Source organism: Aspergillus novofumigatus (genome assembly GCF_002847465.1).
Source record: "Aspergillus novofumigatus IBT 16806 chromosome Unknown P174scaffold_3, whole genome shotgun sequence".
NCBI classification, from domain to species: Eukaryota; Fungi; Ascomycota; class Eurotiomycetes; order Eurotiales; family Aspergillaceae; genus Aspergillus; species Aspergillus novofumigatus.
This window is the reverse complement of record NW_020194276.1, coordinates 2659919-2682868: the sequence shown is the minus strand read 5'-3', so window position 1 is coordinate 2682868 and position 22950 is coordinate 2659919. Positions and strand designations below refer to the sequence as shown.

The 22950-nt window shown below is 50.2% G+C and overlaps 11 protein-coding genes across 11 annotated transcripts; 7 read left to right on the top strand and 4 right to left on the bottom strand.

The window, feature by feature from the left end:
- The first annotated feature begins 23 nt into the window (after nucleotides 1-23).
- On the top strand, nucleotides 24-1110 carry P174DRAFT_404681 (HCNGP domain-containing protein). Its single transcript, XM_024824048.1, has 3 exons — nucleotides 24-256; nucleotides 310-361; nucleotides 422-1110. Exons 1-3 carry the CDS (start codon nucleotides 173-175, stop codon nucleotides 982-984), a joined length of 699 nt encoding a protein of 232 aa, XP_024684336.1. The 5' UTR covers nucleotides 24-172; the 3' UTR covers nucleotides 985-1110.
- A 376-nt stretch (nucleotides 1111-1486) lies between these two features.
- pre4 (proteasome core particle subunit beta 7) lies at nucleotides 1487-2392 on the top strand (the record flags this gene model as incomplete). The annotated part of the gene is made up of 3 exons (XM_024825607.1): nucleotides 1487-1516; nucleotides 1575-1722; nucleotides 1788-2392. The coding sequence occupies 3 exons, from the start codon at nucleotides 1487-1489 to the stop codon at nucleotides 2390-2392; spliced, it is 783 nt and encodes a 260-aa protein (XP_024684335.1).
- P174DRAFT_440347 (fumarylacetoacetate hydrolase family protein) lies at nucleotides 2268-3774 on the bottom strand. Its single transcript, XM_024827033.1, has 3 exons — nucleotides 3706-3774; nucleotides 2812-3541; nucleotides 2268-2726 (listed from the first exon to the last, which is right to left on the bottom strand). The coding sequence occupies exons 2-3, from the start codon at nucleotides 3372-3374 to the stop codon at nucleotides 2594-2596; spliced, it is 696 nt and encodes a 231-aa protein (XP_024684334.1). The 5' UTR covers nucleotides 3375-3541; nucleotides 3706-3774; the 3' UTR covers nucleotides 2268-2593.
- Nucleotides 3775-4272: 498 nt separating this feature from the next.
- On the top strand, nucleotides 4273-4773 carry P174DRAFT_440345 (succinate dehydrogenase assembly factor 1). Its single transcript, XM_024827032.1, has 3 exons — nucleotides 4273-4411; nucleotides 4516-4547; nucleotides 4636-4773. The coding sequence occupies exons 1-3, from the start codon at nucleotides 4331-4333 to the stop codon at nucleotides 4757-4759; spliced, it is 237 nt and encodes a 78-aa protein (XP_024684333.1). The 5' UTR covers nucleotides 4273-4330; the 3' UTR covers nucleotides 4760-4773.
- A 510-nt stretch (nucleotides 4774-5283) lies between these two features.
- P174DRAFT_430073 (Hsp20/alpha crystallin family protein) lies at nucleotides 5284-5865 on the top strand (the record flags this gene model as incomplete). The annotated part of the gene is made up of 1 exon (XM_024825606.1): nucleotides 5284-5865. The coding sequence occupies one exon, from the start codon at nucleotides 5284-5286 to the stop codon at nucleotides 5863-5865; it is 582 nt and encodes a 193-aa protein (XP_024684332.1).
- Nucleotides 5866-7425: 1560 nt separating this feature from the next.
- P174DRAFT_367572 (uncharacterized protein) lies at nucleotides 7426-9168 on the bottom strand (the record flags this gene model as incomplete). Its single annotated transcript, XM_024822182.1, has 1 exon — nucleotides 7426-9168. The coding sequence occupies one exon, from the start codon at nucleotides 9166-9168 to the stop codon at nucleotides 7426-7428; it is 1743 nt and encodes a 580-aa protein (XP_024684331.1).
- A 2931-nt stretch (nucleotides 9169-12099) lies between these two features.
- P174DRAFT_511436 (ATG3/ATG10 family protein) lies at nucleotides 12100-13275 on the top strand (the record flags this gene model as incomplete). Its single annotated transcript, XM_024831790.1, has 6 exons — nucleotides 12100-12123; nucleotides 12265-12292; nucleotides 12324-12457; nucleotides 12567-12686; nucleotides 12745-12963; nucleotides 13030-13275. 6 exons carry the CDS (start codon nucleotides 12100-12102, stop codon nucleotides 13273-13275), a joined length of 771 nt encoding a protein of 256 aa, XP_024684330.1.
- A 65-nt stretch (nucleotides 13276-13340) lies between these two features.
- P174DRAFT_419641 (U2 snRNP complex subunit MSL1) lies at nucleotides 13341-14038 on the bottom strand (the record flags this gene model as incomplete). Its single annotated transcript, XM_024824796.1, has 3 exons — nucleotides 13341-13637; nucleotides 13695-13908; nucleotides 13965-14038. The coding sequence occupies 3 exons, from the start codon at nucleotides 14036-14038 to the stop codon at nucleotides 13341-13343; spliced, it is 585 nt and encodes a 194-aa protein (XP_024684329.1).
- A 233-nt stretch (nucleotides 14039-14271) lies between these two features.
- Nucleotides 14272-15916, top strand: P174DRAFT_440341 (WD40 repeat domain-containing protein). Its single transcript, XM_024827031.1, has 4 exons — nucleotides 14272-14584; nucleotides 14655-15241; nucleotides 15300-15540; nucleotides 15612-15916. The coding sequence occupies exons 1-4, from the start codon at nucleotides 14362-14364 to the stop codon at nucleotides 15650-15652; spliced, it is 1092 nt and encodes a 363-aa protein (XP_024684328.1). The 5' UTR covers nucleotides 14272-14361; the 3' UTR covers nucleotides 15653-15916.
- Nucleotides 15917-16135: 219 nt separating this feature from the next.
- P174DRAFT_142509 (lipase family protein) lies at nucleotides 16136-17903 on the top strand. Its single transcript, XM_024821136.1, has 2 exons — nucleotides 16136-16532; nucleotides 16601-17903. Exons 1-2 carry the CDS (start codon nucleotides 16251-16253, stop codon nucleotides 17567-17569), a joined length of 1251 nt encoding a protein of 416 aa, XP_024684327.1. The 5' UTR covers nucleotides 16136-16250; the 3' UTR covers nucleotides 17570-17903.
- Nucleotides 17904-18050: 147 nt separating this feature from the next.
- Nucleotides 18051-22216, bottom strand: P174DRAFT_440339 (WW domain protein). Its single transcript, XM_024827030.1, has 5 exons — nucleotides 20293-22216; nucleotides 19501-20272; nucleotides 19112-19445; nucleotides 18840-19085; nucleotides 18051-18779 (listed from the first exon to the last, which is right to left on the bottom strand). The coding sequence occupies exons 1-5, from the start codon at nucleotides 21992-21994 to the stop codon at nucleotides 18237-18239; spliced, it is 3597 nt and encodes a 1198-aa protein (XP_024684326.1). The 5' UTR covers nucleotides 21995-22216; the 3' UTR covers nucleotides 18051-18236.
- Between the last annotated feature and the right edge of the window lie 734 nt (nucleotides 22217-22950).

The following is a 22950-nucleotide window of genomic DNA, read 5'->3' as shown; positions in this document are numbered from 1 at the left end:
GAGTTGGTTAAACTGGCACAGAGTGAAAATCGGAAATAAACATAGCTTTTGCTGATTTGAGTACCAAGTATCCCTGTCTGGATTGATTTATTCGGTGAAGGCTTTAATTTTGTGCACCGGTAAGAAACGGACGGTTGAGGAGCCTCTCGAACAGCATCCCTACACTTGAAGAATGACGAGCTTGCTGGGTCTCGGCGCATATCAAAGCAGTAGCGAGGATGAGGGTGAATCCAGACATTCTTCACCAACTCCGAATGTATACGCTTTGGATCGCTACGTCTGATATCTGTTGCTAATATTGAATTTCAGATCGAGCACAAGAACCAGGGAACTGAAGCATCAAAGACCACAGGGCGTATAAGTAAGCTGCCTCTTCTCCCGGGTATTCTCTAGCTGGGACAATGCCTGATACACGATATAGCTCAAACGGAAAACACCAGCAACCGTAATCTAACAGATGAAGCTCCTCCCAAAGCACTTAGTGGGCCCATTATGGGACCGTTGCACGATGAAGCTCCATCTTCTGCAGACAAACTTTCAAATGATGCGCAATTGTCCCCTGCCTCAGCAGCACGCACATTGATTCATGATCTAACTCTACCTCCCGTGGCCAATCTGGACATTCCCCCGTCTCCTCCTGGCTCACCCGAGCCGATGGCTAATGCGAAGTTTACCCATTTTCTGTCATTGAAAAAGCAGGGTACACATTTTCATGAGAAGTTAGCAAATTCATCGTCACTCAGAAACCCCAGTCTCCTACGAAAATTGATGGATCATGCAGGGATTGACGAGCAAGCGCAATACAATACTTCTTTGCCTGCTGAATTGTGGAATCCCTCTGGCTTACCGAGCTGGGCTTACAAGGAGGAACTGTTGAAGTCACAGAAAGAAAGTAACAAGAAGTTGGAAGAAAGGAGGCGCACGGGACAGAGGGAAAACATTGATTTTGTGCCTTCCGTTACCATGGACTCCAGCATTACGTGATCTATCTGTGGATGTATATGTAGAATCAATGGGGAAAGGCATGAACTTCTCAGACATCCAGAGTACTTTGGATTGAAAGAGTAGCTAGGAGATCAGCGGGTCATTTAAGGTTCTTCCAGGAATCCTACACATTTGAGAATTGATTCATAGAGATATATCCACTATCCTATCATGTTTATCGGGACTCTCTTCTGATCTCATGGTTTTAATGCATTTGTGGTGAGGACAACAGCTTTGTATGGATTGACGGTGTTAACGTATAGCCGCGCGGGGCGTGTCCACCGATTGGTGACATAAGGTGCTAACGTAACCAGAGCTCCGTAAGCTCTCCTGCCTAGCTCGACCGAACCCTGCATCATCGCAATCCTGATAACTCTCTAATCTAACTGCCTTGCTCCTGCTAAATAAGCTGCGTACCTCTTCTCGCTACAGGTTTTTCATTTCACTTCAACTGAGTTTAGCTCGCATCCTCTCGACGAAACGCTTAAGTGCAGCTTCCATCATGAATCATTTTCCTGAAGCCTGGGGCCGAGTGAGTACCCTATCCCCCCGGTTCTTATTGTAGTACTAATAAGTCTCCCTCCCAAAAGCCAAGGAACGATGTATATGGGCCTTACAATCCGTCATACCTTCAGACTTCTGGCCCCAAGTCACATACTCAGTCTCCGGCTGTGACGGGCACGTCGGTAGTAGCGGTCAAGTTCAATGGAGGAGTTGCAATCGCCGCCGATAACTTGGGTAAGTAAAAAAGGGGGATCTGCTTTGCGGCACACACATAACTGACCTGAAGAACCTGTCAATAGCATCATATGGCTCTCTTGCTCGATTCTCGGACGTCAAGCGTCTACGTGTATTCGGTGAATCTGCCGTCATCGGATTCAGTGGTGACGTGTCTGACATGCAGCATATCGACCGCCTTTTGGAGTCGATTGATATCCGGGAGAATTACTCAACCCATGGAAACACGCTGAATGCGAAGAATCTCCATACCTACTTGTCCAAGGTCTTCTACAAGCGACGTTCGGAGTTCAACCCACTGTGGAATCAAGTCCTTGTTGCTGGGTTCGACGGTAACAACCAGCCTTTCTTGAGCTCTGCAGATTTGCTCGGAACAACATTTTCAGCGCCACACCTTGCTACTGGATTCGGCGCCCATCTCGCTATTCCGATCCTTCGTCGACTGTTTCCTGATGAAAGGCCTGTTGAAGAAATTACCAAAGAAGAGGCGGTGAATGCGTTGAAAGAGTGTCTCAAAGTTTTGTGGTACAGAGATGCACGGAGTCTCGACAAATTCTCGTTGGCAGTGATTACAAAGGAAGGAGTGGAGATGCATGAGGACCAGAAGATTGAGAAGCAGAGCTGGGCATTCGCCGAGTCCATCAGGGGATACGGAGCTCAGGTTAACTGATCTTCGGACGGGAGTCCCTCGCTCGAGAGTCACTGGGGTGATAGAGTTGATAAGAGGATGACGCTACGATGAGGGCCTAGCATCCTGGACGATCTCTGAGAAACACTGATGATATCTAACATTTCACTTATGCTATTCACTCAGCTTTGCAGGTCAATTACAGATCTGTCGTAATCAAAGTCTACAGGAACATGGTTACCCTTAAAGCTTAGCAGAGAGCCTGTCAAAGACAACTTGGTTCACGCATGATCCCACTCCTTCAAGAGACACTTCAACCTGATCACCGTCTTTCAGCCAGAGGGCGGGCTTTCGGCCCATGCCCACGCCCTGCGGTCTGCAATTAGGCAACAAGTTAGCTTTTCCTCGATTCAATAGTGTATCATGAATGGGAATAATAATATGGTAAGGCAAAGACTCACGTTCCGGTGAAGATCAGGTCCCCCGGTAACAGGGTGGTGCCTTGAGACAAAAATGCCACAACCTTCGCAACGCTGAAAATCATGTCCTTAGTAGAGGAAGACTGAACGACCTGGCCATTGAGCCTCGTCGAGATATGAAGTGCGTTGGGATCACGGATCAACCGCGAGGACACGATGCCTGGTCCAAACGGCGCCCAACCATCAAAACCTTTCCCAAGACCCCATTGACCGCCCCCTCGCTTGATCTGCCAATCCCGGTGAGAGACATCATTACCTACGCCGTAGCCCAGCACGTAGTCTAGAGCCCGGCTCTCAGGGACATCTTTGGCTTCCTTGCCGATGACGATAACTAGTTCGCATTCATAATCGAGACCTTCGCTTTCTTGCGCCATAGTAGATATCGGAATGTCATCTCTGGGGCCCGCGATGGACGTGACTGGTTTGTAGAATAGAACTGGATATTTTGGGATGGGGAGGTTGGACTCTCTTGCATGTTGCTCATAGTTCAAACCCAGGCAGCGGACCGTCCTAATATCTTTCCTGGCCAGAGGCGCAAGAAGCATCTTAACCTCGGAGATCTGGTCTGTGACATAGTGCTGACCGAAGATGTCACCCTGGATCACCTTTGCCTTGGTCACTTTGGCAAGGTCGCTGACGCCCGCCGGGAGAATGGCATCACCGTAGTAAACATGGCCGTCTTTGGCCAAGAATCGAATGAGTCGCTGTCCGGGGAATAGCGATATGGATAAGCATTGAACGACCATTCAGTACTACTTCGGGATTGGGATATTATGAAGGGAAGCCATTCTTGTCCTGCCAGTGAAGTGAAGGGAAAAAGGCTGGTCTTCGTGTGTAGCCGTAAGATAGGATAGATGACAAATGCTCCATACTTACAGAAAACGTAGACATGTTGACGTCTTTAATTGGTCATAGAACCGGGTGTATCAATTGGATGTTGTAGATGGGCGGGTATATACACTTGGCATACAGAGTATGTAAATGAACAGGTACGAAGTGGGATCGTTGGTCTGGTTCGGACATAGACTAAGTTGGGATATATATACTCTGTACATGGTTTCTCGGCCGGAACAGGAGCTACTTCAGTAGCCGCTTCCCCTGTCCCCAAACCGGCGGAAATCCAGATTGTAAACTAAAATAGATCGTTGTTAAATATTCGGATTTGCTCTCTGTAATATTATGTGTGGTTGTTGGGAGTGTTAGTGGACTGCAATTTATTCATTCACCATTCCACATTTCCATGCCTGTCTGGCCGCATCTCTTCAAGTATTGCTCCCGTGCGAGGACTATTCATGCCTTGTGTTTCGAGGCGTATTCAAGGGAATTTTGGAGATGCTAAGCTTTCATCCGCAACTATCTTCGGGGCCAATGGCCGCTTGACCATTAAAACCAGGTCCTTAAGGACAACCAACATTCATGACTCAACTTCGTTCGAATACCAGACTAGGACTAATCGTACTGAGAAGTTTTCCAGCGAGAATATAATACGCCATCCAAACCGATGGCTCGTCTATCAGGTCTTCAGAGGGAGGTCCTGTCTCTCTATAGAAGGTGTCTGAGAGAAATCAGGAAAAAGCCTTCAGTGAGTCTCCTCTTTAACGCACACGTTCTATAACCGAGTCACCAGGCTACATAATGAACTTGTCAATATATCTTTCTTTTTGGCTGATCGAACCGATACTGTAGGAAACACGGAGCAATTTCAAAGCGTACACAAGGTATATCAAGAAGAAAGTCCAGCAGTGTGTTTGACAGAGATCTTGAAATGCACGCACTCCTTCAATAAATCCGCTAACTCCCCAACAGAGCAGAATTTCGAAAGAACATGTCCGTCAGCAAGAAGGATTTTAGTGCGATAGAATATCTACTGCGCAAAGGGAACAGGCAACTTGAGATGTATTCATCCCCTGGTATCCGAAACATCCGGTAATCGCGGCGCGCGTTCAGCCATAAAGAGTTTGCGATCGACAACGACAGAAGCATTGATCTCTCCGGCTATCCTCAAAGCAAGCTACCAACGACCATGACCATGCAACTGTACGGTCGGCGTCATTGGATTGGGATAGCCTGTGCCAATGCATCAGAATCTCACGACGATCACGTGACTTATCCGAACGTGGAAGGTTCTCGCATCTTCCGAGGCCAATTCCGAAACCTCGAGAGGCATCTTGAGAATTCGAGTCGTCGCGTCGAACAGCCAGGACATGCCGGTGTCTTCTAGATGCCCATCACTTTCTCGACAACATGGAGATACCAGTGCTTTCTAGAATAACATTCGACCATTATAATAACCACTCAAAGCCCGTTAAATGTAGAGCATCAGAATGCAGACAAACATTATTGAAACAAAGCAAGATACTAAATACATTCTTCAAGCTACCTTCGTTGTCGCTCTTAGCCACCAGTTGCATTTTTGCGAAACCACATACACTACTTTTCCTCATACTACCAGAAATGGCATTCCCATGCTTTTCGACCGACCTGGCTCCCTTGTTCCAGCTATTGGATGACTATGATACCCATCGTACCTATCGCCCAAAGAGCAAGGTCACACCCGTCCGGACATTCGCACCTAAGTTCGATGTGTGCGAGTTCCCAGATGGATATCGTCTCGACGGAGAACTTCCCGGCGTCAACCAGAGCGACATCGAGATCGAGTTCAGTGATCCACAGACTCTTGTGATCAAGGGTCACGTAGAACGCAACTACGACGACACCGCCACCGAGACGGGGGACGACAGCTCATCCACAAAGTCCCGTCAACCTACAGTTGAAGAGGAGACTGAAGAGGGCAATGCCTCGTCTGCTGTCACATCGCCGGCTAAGCCAGCTGAGCAGGCTGTTACAAATTCACAGACCCAGGCAAATTACAAGCTCTGGGTCTCTGAGCGCTCAATTGGCGAGTTCCAACGAACCTTTGCCTTCCCAACCAGAGTCGACCAAGATGCCGTCAAAGCAAGTCTGAGAAACGGAATCCTCTCGATACTTGTTCCAAAGGAGGCGGCGCCCAAGTTGAAGAAAATCCGCGTCGAGTGAAACAGACGGTTAATCAGAGACAGCTTTACATTCACGGTTTTCTCATGACATGTTTCCTGCTTCGAATCCGCGTGTACTCGTCCGACGTCTTTGGCTGGCCTAACGACGATATGCAATGATTGATGTTTTCTCGATTATGTCTTCTGCACAATGCAGACGCATCAATACCGGCGTGGGGTCCCATCTTGCAATATTACTTAATGTCCTGGATGAATAATAGCTATGGTATCTTCATAATTATACGAATGAGTATTCATGATCAACTATTGTCCAGTTCGCACATGCTACAGTAAAGTAACTATGAAACCTAGCTCTTCTAAGATATAACATCAGCTGGCCTTGCACATTCCAGCTATCTCGTTCACTAAGTTACAAAACTTGGTTCGAGGATTGCGAATGGCGCGACCGCTGTGCTTGAGAAAGATAAGAGGTTACGAGATCCCACCGACAACAAACAGTGCAGATCTATGCATATTAGGTATCAAAAAGTCACAGCTTGTTCTTTGTACCAACGCCAGGAAATTTGCTCACTGGGTTCTAGAAGCTATGTACGTCGTGAGGATACGTAACACTCAGCTAGCCTATCCACGACCTGCAGTAGAAGGCATTAGCAACTGCTACCGTGGTCATGGTTATGTCCAGCGGGGTTCTGCATCATCGTATTCTACATGTGTGCATGTGTCGGTCAATTGGCGATGTACATGTACCAATATGCGCGAGTGTCGAGTGCTGGGTTCAATTTCCAGATGTTCCTTCGACCTGCAATGCATGAACACTGTATGCATGTGTTGCTGCAGGATTCAGATAGATCCAAAGCGATTCTCGCAATCATGCCGTAAATCCATTACAGGGACCTTCATAGGATATCCATGTCTTTAAGATCATCTAGTCTTGGGCCCTTCGGTTTTCGCCAACTTTTGACTCTGGACTTGGATTTGCATGTTGCTTCTGTAAATCCACCCACACTAATCATACATCATTCAACTTATGTGTTGTTGACATTGGGAACAAACGCTTCACCGCCATATTGTGCGTTGACGCAAGAAGTTCCACATAAATCCGGGTATCTCAAATATTTCAGGCCATGCATGATTCATCGGCCGTTGTGATGCTCCAGGGTAGCGGTTCTTCATGTCTATGTATCTTCGCAGAGACGATTAACTTTCAGAAGGAAAAGGGACAAAAGAAAGGAAAGAAAAAAAAAAAGGGCAAAGATAGTCGTGAGAGGACAAAAGGAAAACAAGACTTTCGCCCAACGCCATTAGACCTTGATCCAGTAATGTCAAACGATCAAGCAAATGCAACGCTGGATATGACCGGGAACATATGTTCAAAAAGGAGAAGAGACCGTGGAAACACCGTATGCCCATCAGGATATCAAACTCCGTGAGGAAATCAATAAAGACATAAACGTGTAATGCTGACGTACGACATGAGAGCCGAGGAATGAGAGACGTCTAGAGTTAGATCGCCGATAGAATGGGTCAAAAGAAACTCATGAAATGAAAAAGATAGAAGAAAAGATGTATCGAGAAACGAAGGGCACATAAGATAGCCAAGTCAAGTCAAAATGAACGGGGATGTTGCAAGGTAGATGTCCGAACGTTTCTGGACGTGCGGTTTCGCCATCACCAGTCTTCGGTGCTGAAGCTCGATGCCCCGGCTTTGGCCTGGACCGCGTGCTGGTTCTGATGCGGCGACACTGCGGTCTTGGTGCACTGAGCTTTTGAAAGTGCCCGAAATAGGAGACACAGGCAAAGGCGGGGCCTCGATGCCCGGTCGTTGCGACCATATCCTGGCCCATGCCTTTCTTTTTGGGTCCGTAGCTCGAGTGCTCGCGGATCTGGAGCCCCTATCATGGGCGAAGTTACTTTCAGATGCTGACCTGAGTAGCCTTTTGCTCTGGAATCTGAAGTCGTCAACGACCTCCTTTGTGTGGTCCAATTCGGAGTGACCGGATAGATCACACGGGTCACTGGACTGGGCAGTGTGTTCTCTATCTCGAACACCCCTTGCCGCTTCCAGGTCAGACTGTCCCATCTGACGTATCGATGAGTGAGGCGTGCGGTTGACAGTCGGCTCAATGTTGCGCAACTGCGCACAGTAATGAGTTCGAAAGTAGGTGCGATTGGGATTCTGTGGAACCGAGTACGACGAGCTTCTACTGCGGCGATAAGATGATGTTTCTTGAGGTTCATGGCACATTGTACTTGTACTCGCTTCAGCCATCAAACTCGCCCTGTGGCCCTGAAGGCTCACATGGCGGCGCATTACAAGCTGATTGTCCGGTTCCTCCCGAATTTGGAAAGTCTTCGCGGTGTCCCCAAGAGCGAAAGGGTGATAGTCTGGAGAATGTCTTCTTGATGCTTGGGAATCGATAGAGGCTCGAGAACGGGCATCCTGCAGAGACCGAACCGAGGTTGCAGAACTGTAGCCGCTATCTGCTTTTCTGTGGAGTCTCGGTGATGATCTCATTGTGCCGGGTTTCTCTGTGGCAGTTGGCATCGCTTGGTGGTCAAAAATTTCCCCATCGTCTGGAACTGATATGCCCTCATCGTCTATTTCCTTAGAGAACAGATACGGGTCTTGACCGTGAGGATATATATTTATAGGCGACTTCTCGAATGAGAAAGGACTGGCGGGAAAGTCATCGAGTTTCTTCGAGTCCGACAGTGACGGGATTCTCAACAATGACGCAAGCGGCTTCTTGACGGGTTGCCCTTCTGACGCATCTTGTAGACACTCTTCCACTACTCGACGGACAGAGCGCAAGGTGGCGTTCTCTGGCGATTCCGAGGTAGGACTCGCGTCTGCATTGTTTCGACCTACAGCTCGGTTGCGCCATGATGCTGCTGACTGCACAGCATCCTCGTCGGGTTTAGTGGTCGGACTTCGCGCCTCATCTAATCGAGATCGTTCACTTGGGCTCGGTGATGCCGAGCCATTTACAACTCGCAGCGATCCGAGCTTGAGGTTGCCCAGATGTGTGTACTCTGAATCGGTCGGAGTAGGTGGGCGGACCTGGGTACGCGATCGCGTACAGACGACATCCTGATCTCTAAGTTGAGAGTCCACATGACGGAAAGAATGCTCATATCCCTGGTCGATCGACGGTGGAAGTCTTCCAATGGTGGCCCCTTTAACAGATCGTCTTGTGGCAACTCCAGGTTTTGTGAGGAGGGATCTTCGGCGCATCAAGGAAAACCCTTGATTGTCCACCATGAAATGCGTGTTGGACGACGCTGCCTCTTCAAAGGCTCGATCATGCATGCAGTCTTTGGCTTTGCCCGGAAGTGTGTGCATTGAGTAGGACCTAGTTGGGTGCACAGATTGGACGTATGACAGGTGGTGGTAACTATGCAGTGTTGCTGGTCGCAAAAGGGCCTGTCTAGAAGGTCGAGCAGAGGTTCGCCTGCTCAAAGAGATCGGCGAACCAAAGTCCGTGCATGGGGACTGAGGAGACGACTCGTCTGTTTCCTCAAAGACGACACAGCTTTCGTTGACCTCGTTCGCAAGACCCCACGGCGCTTCACACTGAGGAGGACGAGACGGAAACGACTGCGACCGCTGCGCACGATGATCATGAACCGATGGACTAACAGGGATCGTGGTGCCAGTCCATGGGTTCTGCCAGGGAAGGGCATCGTTAGTGACCGCTGAAGGTTGACAAGGAGAAATTGGGTTCGTAGGGCTTATGGTAGCATTTTTTGTCGGAGGTTTAGAGAGACGGTTGGAGCGGCGACGCTCATCTCTGCTCTGAACAGAGTGTGAGCTTCCCATGACTTGGTGAATGAGATGGAAGCAGTTCTGGCGGGGAATGACTTCCCAGGCTCAAATATGCCGTATGAAGGACATGAATTGTCCAGGCAAAGGATTAAAATACCAAGACGGTTGTTCCAGGGAGCTCGGCCCGCAGGTACCTATGGTCCTATACCTGTTTTCGGAGATTATCAAACCGCTTATGTTGTAATTGTGACAGCAAATCAATATGACGGGAGTTTGGCGCCGATCGGCCCTGATCTTCAGGAGTCCACGACCTGGAATAAATAGGAAACGCAGACGGGACGGCCAACCCAGCTGGGTGTTCTGGACCAGATTTGAGAGTTTCTTGTCGCGGAAAGGTGGCCAGTGAAAGTGCGAAACTATGAAGAGGACAAAAGTTCCTCAATCTCTCTTTTTGCAAGCGCGCGACGTCAGGGGGACTGCCTTGAAACTGGCGTACACCCGGCGAGACAATGCTAGGCCCACTGCGATCGAAAGATCGCCGTATTAGCTCAGCTGTCAAAGAAACAACGATGATGGAAGGAAGTGACCAATCAAGGGCAGAAGACGAGATGTCTGAAGCTTGAGATATAAAGCAGGCTCATGCGGCAAAGCATAGGCAGGATCGAGACAGTTACAGCAGAATTGGAATCAAGGTATTCGTATAGAAGATAGAAGGTCAAACAACTAAGGTCAGAGAAGGGTATCACTCATAACAACGATAATACGATGAAGGACAATCAATCACGAATAAAGCCCGAACTTTCTCCTGAAGAAACAAAAGGGAAATATACAAGAAGGGGCCAGTGGGGGGAATATTAAGATCCATCGTTGAGCTAGAGAGAGAAATGAGACGCGCTGCCATGAGCCAGAAAGCTGCAAAGAATACACAAGCATGACGAATGCGTTTGTACAGCGGCAGGAATAATAGGCAGTGTAGTATCCAACTAGACAGGAAAGGTACCTTGGTCCATACCATTGGTAAGGCTAAGTGGTAGCAAGTAATCTTGCAGTTGCAGGAGAGGGACACCAGATGGATCGACAAGTCAACGTTGGCCCTTGGCAGCAAGCGGACCCACCGGACAAGGACATTGACATTGACATTGTATGATCGTATCATCCATTCATTCTAATAATCCGATTCATTTTAGAAAATAAAATGCCAATCTATGGTGCATGGGGTAAAATAACACCTTAGGTCAGGTAGCTTCGATGGAGACAAGAAGATGACATCGTCATCGCCGAACACGGACAAAGAAAGAACCTTCTTTAAATCCTTCCAACTTGTTACTTAGTAAATTTAATGTAACCATCCATACGCTGACAGCTAATGATTATCTAGGGTATTAATTTTCCTGAATCAAGCTCGAAACCAGCGGGAACATGGCAAGGTACTGGCTGCTGACTGGTTGGTTATTAGAGAGTGGGTAAAGGACTAAAGGTACTCCTCCGTACTCTCCTCCTATCTCATGTTTTCGCGCCATCGAACCATGAATCCGTGCAACAACAATGTTACGTAGATAGGTTAGCTCAAGAACAACCTTGGAAGTAGGAAATTGGAACAGTGGGAGTAACCGGACTTGGGAAATTGCGCTGTTGTCTATTCTTCTACGGCTTTTCAACGCTTTACCTGATTGATAGGTAAGTATAGGTAGTTAAGCTAGAGGCAGACATTGGAGAGCCTGGAGTAGACAATTGGTTATCAGTTAGTTCATTTAGGCCTTGACTGCGGGATTAGACTACTAAGGTAGATAGTTAGGTGGTGTGGCGGTGGGCAAGTCTGAAAACCGAAAGAAGATCAAAGGTTGTCGCAAACAGCATCTGCAAAGTGAAACAACCACTGACTCAACCACGACTCTCAGAAACATAGATGATAGATCGAGCTCTGATCCCCAATCTTCAATGTCATTGGATAAGTGTTACATAGGATCGTGCTTACAAAATCTCAGATGCAAGGGGGCCGTCTGAAGTACCTTCCATTGTATGTACCTTCACTATGTGGACTCGGTTTGCTGGATGTCTCGGGTCATAAAGGATGATTTTAGACGAGATTAGATTAGTGGATAGTTCTAAGATCTCGATTCTATAATACCATTGTTATATTCATAATCCAATTATCATCTTTGAATCCTAGGTACTGCGTGGTTCAAAACTATTTTCCTCCTCGACCCACTCCTCCCATCTATTCTATGCTATCCGCTTCTTTCTTCTACGACAAATGCTTTTTAGGATGACAACATATAATATTTAACCTGAACCGCTATATGAATCATCACCACTGCTAATTATCTAGACGCTGCATACACAGCAGAAGGAGCATCACCACAGAGTACAGACCCTGTCTGCCTAGCGTTCGGAAGCATTCCGTATCCGGAGGTTCTGTTTTGAACTCTTGGGAGTCCGGGGACGGTCAAATGCATACCTACCACACAGCTGCCTAAGGACTTCTGCAAACAGCAACCTATCCTTGATATGCCAGGCCAGAGTTCTGAACGCGTCGTCGGGAGTCTGGATTGACAGTGGCAACTGAGTCGGTGTACAGTGCGTCTGCATTCTGCACTGCAACGCAAGAGCTTCTGCAATCGCTTTTTGTCGGCTACCGAGGACTCTGCCTACCTTAGCTACCTACTTATCCAGCTTCGCCTACACCGTGTCTCTGCTGATCGTGCAGTCGCATGACGTCTCCGCCCAGCCAGGGCCCCCTTTCGGCCTTTCCCTCGCTAACTCCGGGGAGTTCGCCTGCGCCTGTCACGCCTTCCTGAGTCGAGTTCATGATCTGGCCAGCGATCCAGTTCATGTACGTTGGTCCTCCGTTAGGCTTGTGCAAAAGGTAAGAACTTACTCTTGAGAGGCCTCTTCTTCGAGCGGTCAATACCCTGGACCGTGAGGCTAGACTTTCTGATGTCATATTCTCATCCTTTACTTTGTCGACCTTCTAGACTACTGGCGCTATTCTCAAAATTTCGCGAAGCATTGAACACCTCACCAGCCAACACATTGAGGGCATACCTCCAGAACTGGGCGAGTCTCAAGAACCAAATTTGTGCGAAGATGATCCTGTTCGTGGAGAATGTGCTCCTATGTACATCTGCACTATGATCTGACAGCCAACACCAGGAAGCTCTGATTCGAACAATCCAGACGAGTCCCGGATTACATGTAGATTATGATATCCTTCTCTCCCCCGTATACCGCGTCCCCGTCCTATATTTCCTGTTACGGCGCAATGGACATCCACAGTCGCTAGGGATAGACGCTGTCTATCACCTTCTGGTACCGGACCAGTACAAAAAGGAACTGCAAAGTGTGGGTGTCATGGGTGGCATTAGTGTTGGCGTAGGTGCATGTGCTTTTATTGTTTTCTTTCGCATATCAGATCGTTGCGGAGCTCACACTTTGTAGTATCATCCCGAATCTGGAGTTCCGGCATTCTTCGTTCACCCTTGCAACACCGCAGATGCGATGATGCGTATCTCGGGGTGGCGAAAGATCACTGCCGAAACGTATCTCCTCATCTGGCTTGGGCTGGTAGGCAATTGCGTTGGTCTTCGACTGCCGTGTGAAATTTTCGCAACAGATACGCAAGAACCTTTCCCGGAGTTAAATCAGGCGGATTGTGAAGCAAACGATGCTTCGAGAAGTCTTTAGCGCTGCCTCCTACTACTGATCCCTCTCTCTCTGAACCGGGGATAGCCGCAAGTGACCATGCGCTCTTAATCTTCATCTGACGAGGCTTCCATTGGCACGTCACTGTCCTCGTCCATCGGTGCCTCTTCTTCATCACTTTCTTCCTCACGAGGCCGCTTAGTTCCATGAGCTGCCTGGGCCTCGCCGTTGACCTGCCCCGCGGGTTTCGGGGGCAGTGCTGTGGATCCAGGCGGACCGCTGAAGATCGATTTCTGGAGATCTGTGGAAGCACCTGTAGCTTGGGGAGCAGTAGTTGTGGGGACGTTGTAGGTCCCTCGTAGCCTGGCGATCGCATCCGACGTGCCTTTGGCATAGACAATTTTCTGAAAATACACCGTGTTAAGACCAATGGCAAGACCGTTGAATCAAAAAGCACCTACCATTTCTTTCCCGAAGAATTCGAAACCCTGTAACGCGCGCATAGCTTGTGTGCTAGCCTGGACATCCTTGAACACAATATGCGCTTGACCGCGCATTTTTTCAGTTTTCATGGCCACGACGTCCAAGACAGTACCGTAGGTGGAGAAAAGAGTATAGAGCGACAACCGTAAGTCATACTTCCGGAGTTTGTCTGGGAGATTGGTACAATATAGCCTGATTTTCTGTCAGACAATTCCAATTAGCAGTAGGACCAAGGCAGGGAGACTGACGTTTGGTTCGGTACGCCAGCAGGCACAGATTTGTTCTGATTGCCACCGCGTACGGAGGCCACTCTTGCAGACATGACTTAAAAAGCCAAGAGGTGATCGAGATACTGAGAGTTAATGAGTAGAGGCGTGCAAAAAATTCGAGGAGCTTATGTAGTTACTGTTGGACGCGTTCCAACGCATGGACACTATTCGCCCATCTTTTGCTCTGTGGACGTCCTTAGCTCCTTAATCATGTGATGTGTTACCTAATCGCTACGCCCACTTCATTCGTCATCTCCCCCTGTCCCGCATAGCCATTCGAGGTTGTTGCTCTACTTAGATTACCCCGTACCCAAACACTCCAATAATCATCGTTCTCACATGACAGTAGAGAGCTCCTCCTGTCGTTCATAATACCATGTCTGCACCTGAGGTCCATCATTTGTTTCACAGTCCAATTGCGGATCATTCCTTCTCAAGCGATAAGAACACCTTGGCCGTTGCACGGGAGAACAATGTGGAGCTTTATCAGCGAACAGGCAACAAGTTCTCCTTGACCGATGAACTGAAGGGACATGAAAAGACCGTGACAAGCGTTGATATTGCTCCCAATAGTGGCCGTATCGTCACTTGTTCCCAAGGTACCCTGTCCTTCACAAATGCGCACCCATCCTGACCTCCAGCACCAGCTAACCTACTCCTCGCGTATAGATCGTAATGCTTATGTTTGGGAACAAACTCCGACGGGTTGGAAGCCGACTCTAGTTCTTCTCCGGATCAACAGAGCTGCAACTTTTGTGCGTTGGTCCCCATCAGAGCAGAAATTCGCCGTTGGCTCGGGAGCCCGCGTCATTGCCGTCTGCTACTTTGAAGAGGAGAACGACTGGTGGATTTCAAAGCACCTGAAGAAGCCTATTCGGAGCACCATCACTACTCTCGCGTGGCATCCAAACTCCGTTCTGCTGGCCGCGGGTTCGACGGACTCTCATGCACGGGTTTTCTCCAGTTTTATCAAAGGTATCGACACGCGCCCCGAGCCAAGCGCTTGGGGAGAACGTCTTCCGTTCAACACAGTCTGCGGGGAGTTTCTTAACGACTCGGCTGGATGGATTCATGCCGTGAGCTTCTCCCCTAGTGGAAACGCTCTAGCTTTCACTGGTCATGACAGCAGTGTCACTGTTGTTTATCCCAGTGCCCCCGAACAACCTCCTAGGGCCATGTTGAACATCACCACACGCCTCTTACCGTTCACTAGCCTGATTTGGAACGGGGAAAACGAGATTATTACCGCCGGCCATGTGAGTACCTAATGACCATTGTAGTAGTTGCGGAGTCTATCGTGCTGACCGTCTCTAGGATTGCGAGCCATTTCGCTTCAGCGGTGATGAGAGCGGGTGGAAGCTGGCAGGTGCTATCGAGAGCAAGACGGGAGCCGGAGCTGGCAGTGTGCGGGACGATTCGGCCCTCAATATGTTCCGCCAGATGGATCTCAAGGGACAGACTCACGCGGACACACAGCTTAAGACGATCCATCAGAACACCATCAACACGATCAGGGTGTATGAAGAGACGGGCGGTGCGGTCCACCAGTTTAGCAGTAAGTTATACATGCTCCATTATGAGGCACTCGCCTTATCCTAAAGGGTATCACTAACGGCCGCGTGCTAGCGAGCGGAGTTGATGGTCGTGTCGTGGTCTGGACCATCTAGATGTCCGCCCACACTTACCATACTTCTTCAACAACGTAGTCGACGTTGTTCTGAAATGGTCTATACTAGAGTTCGGCACCCGAATAGTTGGACATGGCTGATATAGACTCCGTTGAACAAGTTTGGTATCCATGAGCAATCACCAATTCATACTTTCATCACAGTAGACAATCGACATGGACAGGTTTATCAGCCCGCAAGAAACATATGTAAATATTCAATGAGCATTATACAGCTACTGGAAATTGTACTACAAAACGGTCGATTTCCTCTCCGCATTATTATTGTTCGTTGTTTGTAATAACCCAGAGAGGCAGAGAGACCAGCAGTCATCAGGGACCAGTTGTACTGCAACCCATACGTCATTGGACAGCTCCACTAGCACGTTTCGGGCAGTGGAGCCATGTGGATAACTGATATGGATCGGAGTCACCTGACTACCCCAGATTCTCGAAAAAAACGTCACGAATCATGATGGCACATCACGAGCCCCATTGTCACTATCTTCCTGGAAGGCCGAGGTCTGAGCAAAGTGCCTGTCCCGCTGTTGATAGAGAGCACAGTCAACGATGTTCTGTAGCCCAGGAGACTGAGACTCATGGTATGGGGTGTTTATTCAATCATGCTTCACAAGTATTGCCTGGTCTGTCTCACTATTTTCGCCTGCTTTTCCTGCCTCTTCCTTGTGAGAGTGCATGGTGCAATATTCGGCAGGGATGATGAAGGGCAACAGCAGCAGATATCTGAGGAACTCTTTGGCTCACTTGAAGAGCTTGCACGTATTGTCGATGTCTCGTACTGCGTTGGGACCACTGAAATTCGGAAGCCATTCAAGTGTCTCAGTCATTGTAGCGAATTCCAGGGCTTCGAACTGGTCACCGTATGTTGAATGACTCTCACTTGCATTTTGCCTTTCTGTTCAAGCTTGATCGCTTACATCGTCTCCAGACATGGAATACCGGCCCCTTCCTCTCCGATTCCTGTGGCTACATAGCCCTCTCCCACGAACCATTCCCGAAGCGCATCATCGTTGCCTTTCGCGGTACTTACTCGATCGCCAACACGATCATCGATCTATCCGCCTATCCTCAGGCCTATGTACCGTATCATCCCGAGGATGGAAAAGTGTCCGACCAGTTACAATGTCTGAACTGCACGGTCCATGCAGGTTTTTTGGCCTCTTGGAGCAACACTCGCGCCATAGTACTCGAGCACGTAGCTGCGGCAAGGGCCCGGTACCCGGATTACAGCTTGATTTTGGTCGGTCACTCGCTCGGTGGCGCGGTCGCCGCCCTCGCCGGGGTCGAAATGCAACTGCGCGGGTGGGATCCACAAGTGACCACTTTCGGAGAGCCAAGGATCGGAAACAAGGCCTTTGTGGGATTTCTGGATCGAATCTTCGATCTAGATGGCTTGGGAGCTGATGCCCTGGATCCAAGATTTCGAAGAGTCACACATGTCAACGATCCGGTGCCCCTACTCCCATTGCAGGAATGGGGTTATGAGATGCATGCGGGGGAGATATTTATCGCTAAGGAGGAGCTCTCGCCTCTGCCCCATGATATCAGACTGTGCCAGGGCGACAACGATGCTCGATGCATTGCAGGAGCGGACGGACCTGTAGGGCTGATGCTGAAGGAGTTGGATGATATCGCTTGGACCAAGCAACATCTATCAAAACGAGTCCAATCACCCCATCAGGCCGTTTTGGCAGATGTGGATCCTCATAGTAGTGCAGATGCCGATGTTGCGGATCGTAACCAACTACAGACGCCATTCAGCCTGCCTTGGCATCTCATCCCCTCCAGGTACCGACTGTGGGAGCTGTTCTTCGCACATCGCGACTATTTCTGGCGGCTTGGGCTTTGTGTACCAGGCGGTGATCCAACTGGCAAGGTATCTGACATTCAGAACTAGGGCTTCATGATCACACAGGTCTGGTGGTTCACGATATACGACTGAAGCTAGGTGTTCGAGGAGTGATACCCTTTTCCTTCCCCACTTGCTGCTTTCTTTATCAGTGTGACTGTAATCACTTGGATATGCTATCTAGCGAGCTAATAAATTTTGCCTACCACTTTCGAACGAGAATCCGTCTGAAGCTAGCCCGGCCGAATCTTGCGACATGACTTTCTAACGTAGATGTACAGAGATGCCGACTTGGGAATGACTCTAGCTCCTTTTGGCTAGAATCCCATGCTAGGCTATGGAGGCATTCCCAACCAAGGCAAAAGACCTACTATGTCACGCCTAGCCTCCATGTATATAGTATCTTAGTCACTGCTCTAATAACTGGTATTGGCCCGCGCAATTAACCAGGCATGCTCAATGTCGGTTATCTGCTTGAAGTAGCTCACCTGAGGGACGAAAGGAACCCAAAGAAGAATAAAAGAAGACATGACGGATTTAAGACTTGACTTGAGGCAATCTAAGCTCGTCGCTATGAACACATAATATATGTCAAGAACAGACCATACAACGATGAGATTCGGAAAAAGAAAAGTCATGCATCATCACATAACACAGACCAGGGAAGGAAAACTCAGAGAACGCTTGCGACAGGGCGCCATGTAACAAACCGGGGTCATTTCCCATGCTCCAGGCTAGGGACAATGACGGGTCCATACTTGACCACATTCCCATAGGTGCCGTCGCCCTGAACCATAAAGTCGACGGCGAGATTAAGCTTGCCGCTGCCATGGGGCATGTTCTGGCCGTACATGGTGTTCACGACCTCGGGGTCGTAGGCGACGATGGCAACGTAGTTGCGCCGACCCATAAGTTTACGATATTCGCGTGTTTGGCCCGTGACGTCCGTCTGGAAGATCTCCATCATGTCTTCCTTGGTATCTGTGGGTTGCGACGGGGTGGAGCGGTGGCCGTTCGCGGGAATGTATAGGGGCTTGTGGCTGCCGTGGAGGAGTTTGATGATGTACGAGGGGGGAGGGCTGTTGACAACGGCTGAGGAGATTATCTGGTACATGGTCTTGTGGTCCTGTGGGTGAGCTGGGTCGTGCACTAGTCCCGCACCACAGACGTTTACGGCACCGGAAAGGAATGTCATTCGCAGGGACTTCTGGTGGGCGATGCCTTGAAGTGTGCGAATGAGATATGTCCGTTCGAGGTCCTGTATTGGCGCATTAGCATCTCAGGTATTGAGCGTGATAGTCAAAATCGATTCACAAACCTTGGATTCATGCGTCCATTGATCCCGCAATTCATCGAGCAGATCAAACTCCCCAAAGGGACTCAATATCCCACCCATGAGACCAGACTTACCGACGGCTCGCTTGACCGAGTCGAAACCAGAGCCGACCATATCTTTGGCGCCAACCACGCCGGCCACAGAGCTCGTGACTTTGCCCAGCACGTTGTACGCCCCGGTGACGGCCCTTTTCCCCGTCGCAACGGTATGTGCGATGTGCTCGGCAGTCTCTAACCGGGGTAGATGATGGGGACCGACAACATCCATATACAGTGCTGCACCGAAGGAGGCAACATGGCGACCTTAGGGAAAATGCCCTGATACGTCGGTCCAGCTATGACTTGGTGCGGGTTTCGTTCCGACCTACAATCGGCGCCAACGACGACAACGGCTGGTCCTAAATACTTGACGAAATGCCAACCCGTCCCCGTTATGGTGAAAAGATCTATGTCGGTGTTGACATTTCGCAAGATGTCCAGCGTCGTATGGTGTTGGAAGAGCAGATACATCTCAATACCAATGCGCCCGATGTTCTTGAACATGTTTGAGAATTGCATATGCTCAGGGTACGAGCCGAACCCATCAAAGCTGACGAAGTCAGTTGCTCCTCCTTTGCAAGAGGACAAGGTGGGGCAATACTCACATATCATGGTCATCAATCTGGCAGACGTACGGAATCTGAGCAAACGATTCCCTCAGATAAGGCTGGTCAAAATGACTGGTGTAATAATGGAAATAGGCATGAGAAACATCGTCATCATGCGCTGCCGTCCACGGCGCATTTTTGCGAGCCTCTTTTCCACTAATCGCAAGCCACTGCTTCAGGGATGGAATCTCCTTCCACATTCGATCCGCGTAAATCTGGCCACCACAGCACAGCTGCGCATGAAAGCCCCCGATCTCATTATGTTTCTGCATGATGTCCTTCCACATGAAACCGATTCCTCCCAGACGGGACCTCTCATTTGCATTTACGTTTAGGGAGAAGTCGTTACCGGAAGTGGCGACGAAGCGCCAGTTCGTCTCGTACCGTCCAGCCACCAGGAACTCGTACCGAGTGCATCCAAGATGCGATGTAATGGCATACGTCCACTTGGCGGGCCCAGACTCCTCCATCCGCAAGTCAACCTCGTACTTGTAAAACGTCCAGCGCTGGTGAACGGCAATGCTCATTGGCTTGAGCTGCCGGGGATTGGGCGACAGGTCGACGCTCTGATGGATGTGGATTGTCGGCGGCTGGGCAGCGTCCGTGACTAGAAGAATAGAGCCCAGCCAGATACCGCGCTCGAGATCCATGTTCGTGTACCGGAGGTAGGGTCCGAAGTAAACACCGTTGGTTGGAGCAACTTTGTACAGGTCAACCCCACTGCTTGGAGGGGCCCGCTGAAGCCAGCGACTACGGGTGATTGCAGACTCTCATAGCCGGGCGCTAGACCAGGCGTAAGAGGTATGCCGGGAGACGCCAGTGGCTTTCCAAAAGCTGAAAAACCGGGGGAGGCAAGAGGATGACTGCTGTACACGCTGCCGACCGGTGATAACGGAGTTTCGTTTAGATTCAAGGGAGTCGGTCCCTTGGGGAATTCCCACTGGGTCGACTGAGTTGGGAGGTGGATATAATAGTATTGTCCTGAATTAGGGTCCAGATGGGCTATCCATCCTTCTGGGAGCGGCGGCGGAGAGGCTGGAGGAACCGTCGATGAGCTGGGCAAGGAAGCGGCTTGTGCATTCTGCACAGGGGTAGGCAGGCGCCCGGCCGAAGTACCATTCTGTGGTGATAAACCTGCCGGGGACTGCTGCAGGGGTTCGTTGGCAAACGCCGGATGATCTTGAGGCGAGACTGTTGGAGCAGCAGGGGCGGCAGCAGCAGCAGCAGCAGTGGTAGGAGCCATGGTTGCTGGATGGCTTGCTGCAAGAGCTGGCTGGCCCATCGAAGCCGACAAACGCTGCTTTTCATTTGGATAGCCTTGGGGAGCGGCAGATCCAGATACGCTCGAGTACGCAGGAGGAGGCGAGGAACTAATACGCATCCTTTCAAGGTCTTGCTCCAGTGCGTTGGGCGGAATCCTCGGCGGCTGTTGGCCTTGAGCAGCGGCATGCGGCGGCGTTGCGACAGGTTGAGGTGGAGGAGGTTGATAGGAACTGGCCGGTGGATTCGGTGATCGTGATCCCACGGCCTCGGCGCCCTGGTAAACTGTGGGTGGACCATGTGGTTGAGACCCCGGCTGCTCTGTTGGAGTCCACGGCCGCTGAGTAGGAAGCTGGTGCTGCTGGGTTCTAGATAATTGACCGGCGTATGGTTCTGCTCTTCGCTGGGCGGCAGCACTTTGCGCATGCAATCCTGCCAGTGTCGAGGTGCCCGCAATGCCGGAAGCTGCATACCGGGCCTCAATATCAGATCCAGGTTGTTGGCCAGGGCCGACGACGGGAGTTTCCGGGGGTGGAGGCGATCCCCTCTGGGCACGGGTTGTGGAATTGGATGCGGTCGAGCTAATTCGATTGATTGTGCTGCTAGGAGGTTGTAGACTCTGCGGCGCCCCTACCCTCGTAGAGACCGCAGATGGAGTCGATGGTTGAGGCGGCGGCCAATACTGCTGCTGGTAATCCGGATATGCATTACTTTCTTCCCGCTGGATACCGTCCGACGACGGGGCCGAAGACGCCGGCATGCGCTGATATTTCCGGGCAAACAAGGCTTCTCTGTCTGGCGCATCTGGACCAGGCGATTCTGGTAACGGTTTGGGAGCGGTATTGCCCCGTCTTTCGGCCAACGTAGCTGGCTTGGGCTCGCGACCGTCCCGCGGCCGGAGAGCTGCCGGGTACTCCGAGGGTCTCGTTGCGCTGGAGCCTGCCGGCATCGAGGACAAGTTATTTACGGATGAAATAGGGGACCCATGTCTGCCAGATTCACCAGTCGTCGGACTCGACCCGGTGGAACCAGACGAGCTGCGCATCTGGCCCAGCCTGGGCCGGTCATCAGGGTATGGAAGTGGCGCAGAGCCCTGGGATGCTGGTGAAGGTGTATCTCTTTTGCTGATGCGTAACGGTTCTACCACAGGAGACTCTGCCGGCGGTCGACTCGAGGAATTGAGAAACAGTTCTCCCTCAGGGTTACCCTGATGGATACTGTTGGGGTTCATGGCAGCGATAAATCACCAACGCTCAGTTTCGAGCTAGTGACTGGAATATGACAAGTCAGAAAGGAAGACAACGACGACAGAGCGCAGGAAAGGAGGAAAAAGAATGTAAAGCCAGAATATCCCTTTTTCTTACCGTTTGCGACCGTGAATAGGAGTAAGTACGGGCTTAAATCACGCTGCCTAGTGGCGCAGGGCGCGATAGAGAGAGAGACCGATGAGGGGTAACAAGAGCAGACAGGGGGATGCGGGGGAAGCAGAGAAGAGGTATTCTTCAGGCAGCTCGCTTCGAGTCGAGGGAGAGAAATGAAGGGAGACACTCCGGACGTCTTGCAGAATTATCGTTAACGACGAAACCGCACTGCTTTCAGGCTTGCCTGATGCTTTCTGGTCCTCTCGTACGGTCGTACCTATGCTCGGTGCTAGTCGTGGAGTAGCCGCCGGACAAGACATTAGAGTGCCAGAACCCGCTTGGGCTCGCTGTTATTGGCTTGCACAACGACATGGTCCAACTCGGCAGCGCCCAATGACTGTGTCGAGATGCCTTGAATATCTGCGATTCGAGTCTTGTCTGGATGACCGCAGAACACAGGGTATGGCACCCGAAGTCTTCTGCAAGCGCCACTGTTGGGTAGCGCGTGCAACAATCGATCGTCGCTGGGAAACCTTGAATAGGACCGACAAGCAAATAGCAGAAACTATACCAGTGGTGGTTGGATTTGAATAAACTTGTATCATTTGGGGGCCTAGTTGCGGATGGGAGTATTCAGGGTTATCAGAGTACGGCTCACAGATATGTTTAGTTGTAGTAGTTGAGAGCTTGGAAGAAAGAGAAAGATCAACTCTGGATCGGCCCGCTGCGAGCCTATCCACGGATTCTGCGTCTCTCTCAGCCCCCCATCCCATCGGCTAGATTGCAGGTCATGATCAGCCTGTATCATACAAAAACACACAAGGCA

Bases quoted from the DNA above. Each gene is read 5' to 3' on its own strand.
- P174DRAFT_404681 (XM_024824048.1), top strand. From the start codon at position 173: ATGACGAGCTTGCTGGGTCTCGGCGCATATCAAAGCAGTAGCGAGGAT. The intron at 257-309 runs GTATACGCTTTG...ATTGAATTTCAG, and splicing joins ATTCTTCACCAACTCCGAAT to ATCGAGCACAAGAACCAGGG. The intron at 362-421 runs GTAAGCTGCCTC...TACACGATATAG, and splicing joins AAAGACCACAGGGCGTATAA to CTCAAACGGAAAACACCAGC.
- P174DRAFT_440347 (XM_024827033.1), bottom strand. From the start codon at position 3,374: ATGCTTCTTGCGCCTCTGGCCAGGAAAGATATTAGGACGGTCCGCTGC. The intron at 2,727-2,811 runs GTGAGTCTTTGC...GCCTAATTGCAG, and splicing joins GACCTGATCTTCACCGGAAC to ACCGCAGGGCGTGGGCATGG.
- P174DRAFT_440345 (XM_024827032.1), top strand. From the start codon at position 4,331: ATGGCTCGTCTATCAGGTCTTCAGAGGGAGGTCCTGTCTCTCTATAGA. The intron at 4,412-4,515 runs GTGAGTCTCCTC...CCGATACTGTAG, and splicing joins AAATCAGGAAAAAGCCTTCA to GAAACACGGAGCAATTTCAA. The intron at 4,548-4,635 runs GTATATCAAGAA...ACTCCCCAACAG, and splicing joins AATTTCAAAGCGTACACAAG to AGCAGAATTTCGAAAGAACA.
- P174DRAFT_440341 (XM_024827031.1), top strand. From the start codon at position 14,362: ATGTCTGCACCTGAGGTCCATCATTTGTTTCACAGTCCAATTGCGGAT. The intron at 14,585-14,654 runs GTACCCTGTCCT...CCTCGCGTATAG, and splicing joins TATCGTCACTTGTTCCCAAG to ATCGTAATGCTTATGTTTGG. The intron at 15,242-15,299 runs GTGAGTACCTAA...GACCGTCTCTAG, and splicing joins AGATTATTACCGCCGGCCAT to GATTGCGAGCCATTTCGCTT.
- P174DRAFT_142509 (XM_024821136.1), top strand. From the start codon at position 16,251: ATGGTATGGGGTGTTTATTCAATCATGCTTCACAAGTATTGCCTGGTC. The intron at 16,533-16,600 runs GTATGTTGAATG...CATCGTCTCCAG, and splicing joins AGGGCTTCGAACTGGTCACC to ACATGGAATACCGGCCCCTT.
- P174DRAFT_440339 (XM_024827030.1), bottom strand. From the start codon at position 21,994: ATGAACCCCAACAGTATCCATCAGGGTAACCCTGAGGGAGAACTGTTT. The intron at 19,446-19,500 runs GTGAGTATTGCC...TGACTTCGTCAG, and splicing joins CAGATTGATGACCATGATAT to CTTTGATGGGTTCGGCTCGT. The intron at 18,780-18,839 runs GTTTGTGAATCG...GCGCCAATACAG, and splicing joins AATGGACGCATGAATCCAAG to GACCTCGAACGGACATATCT.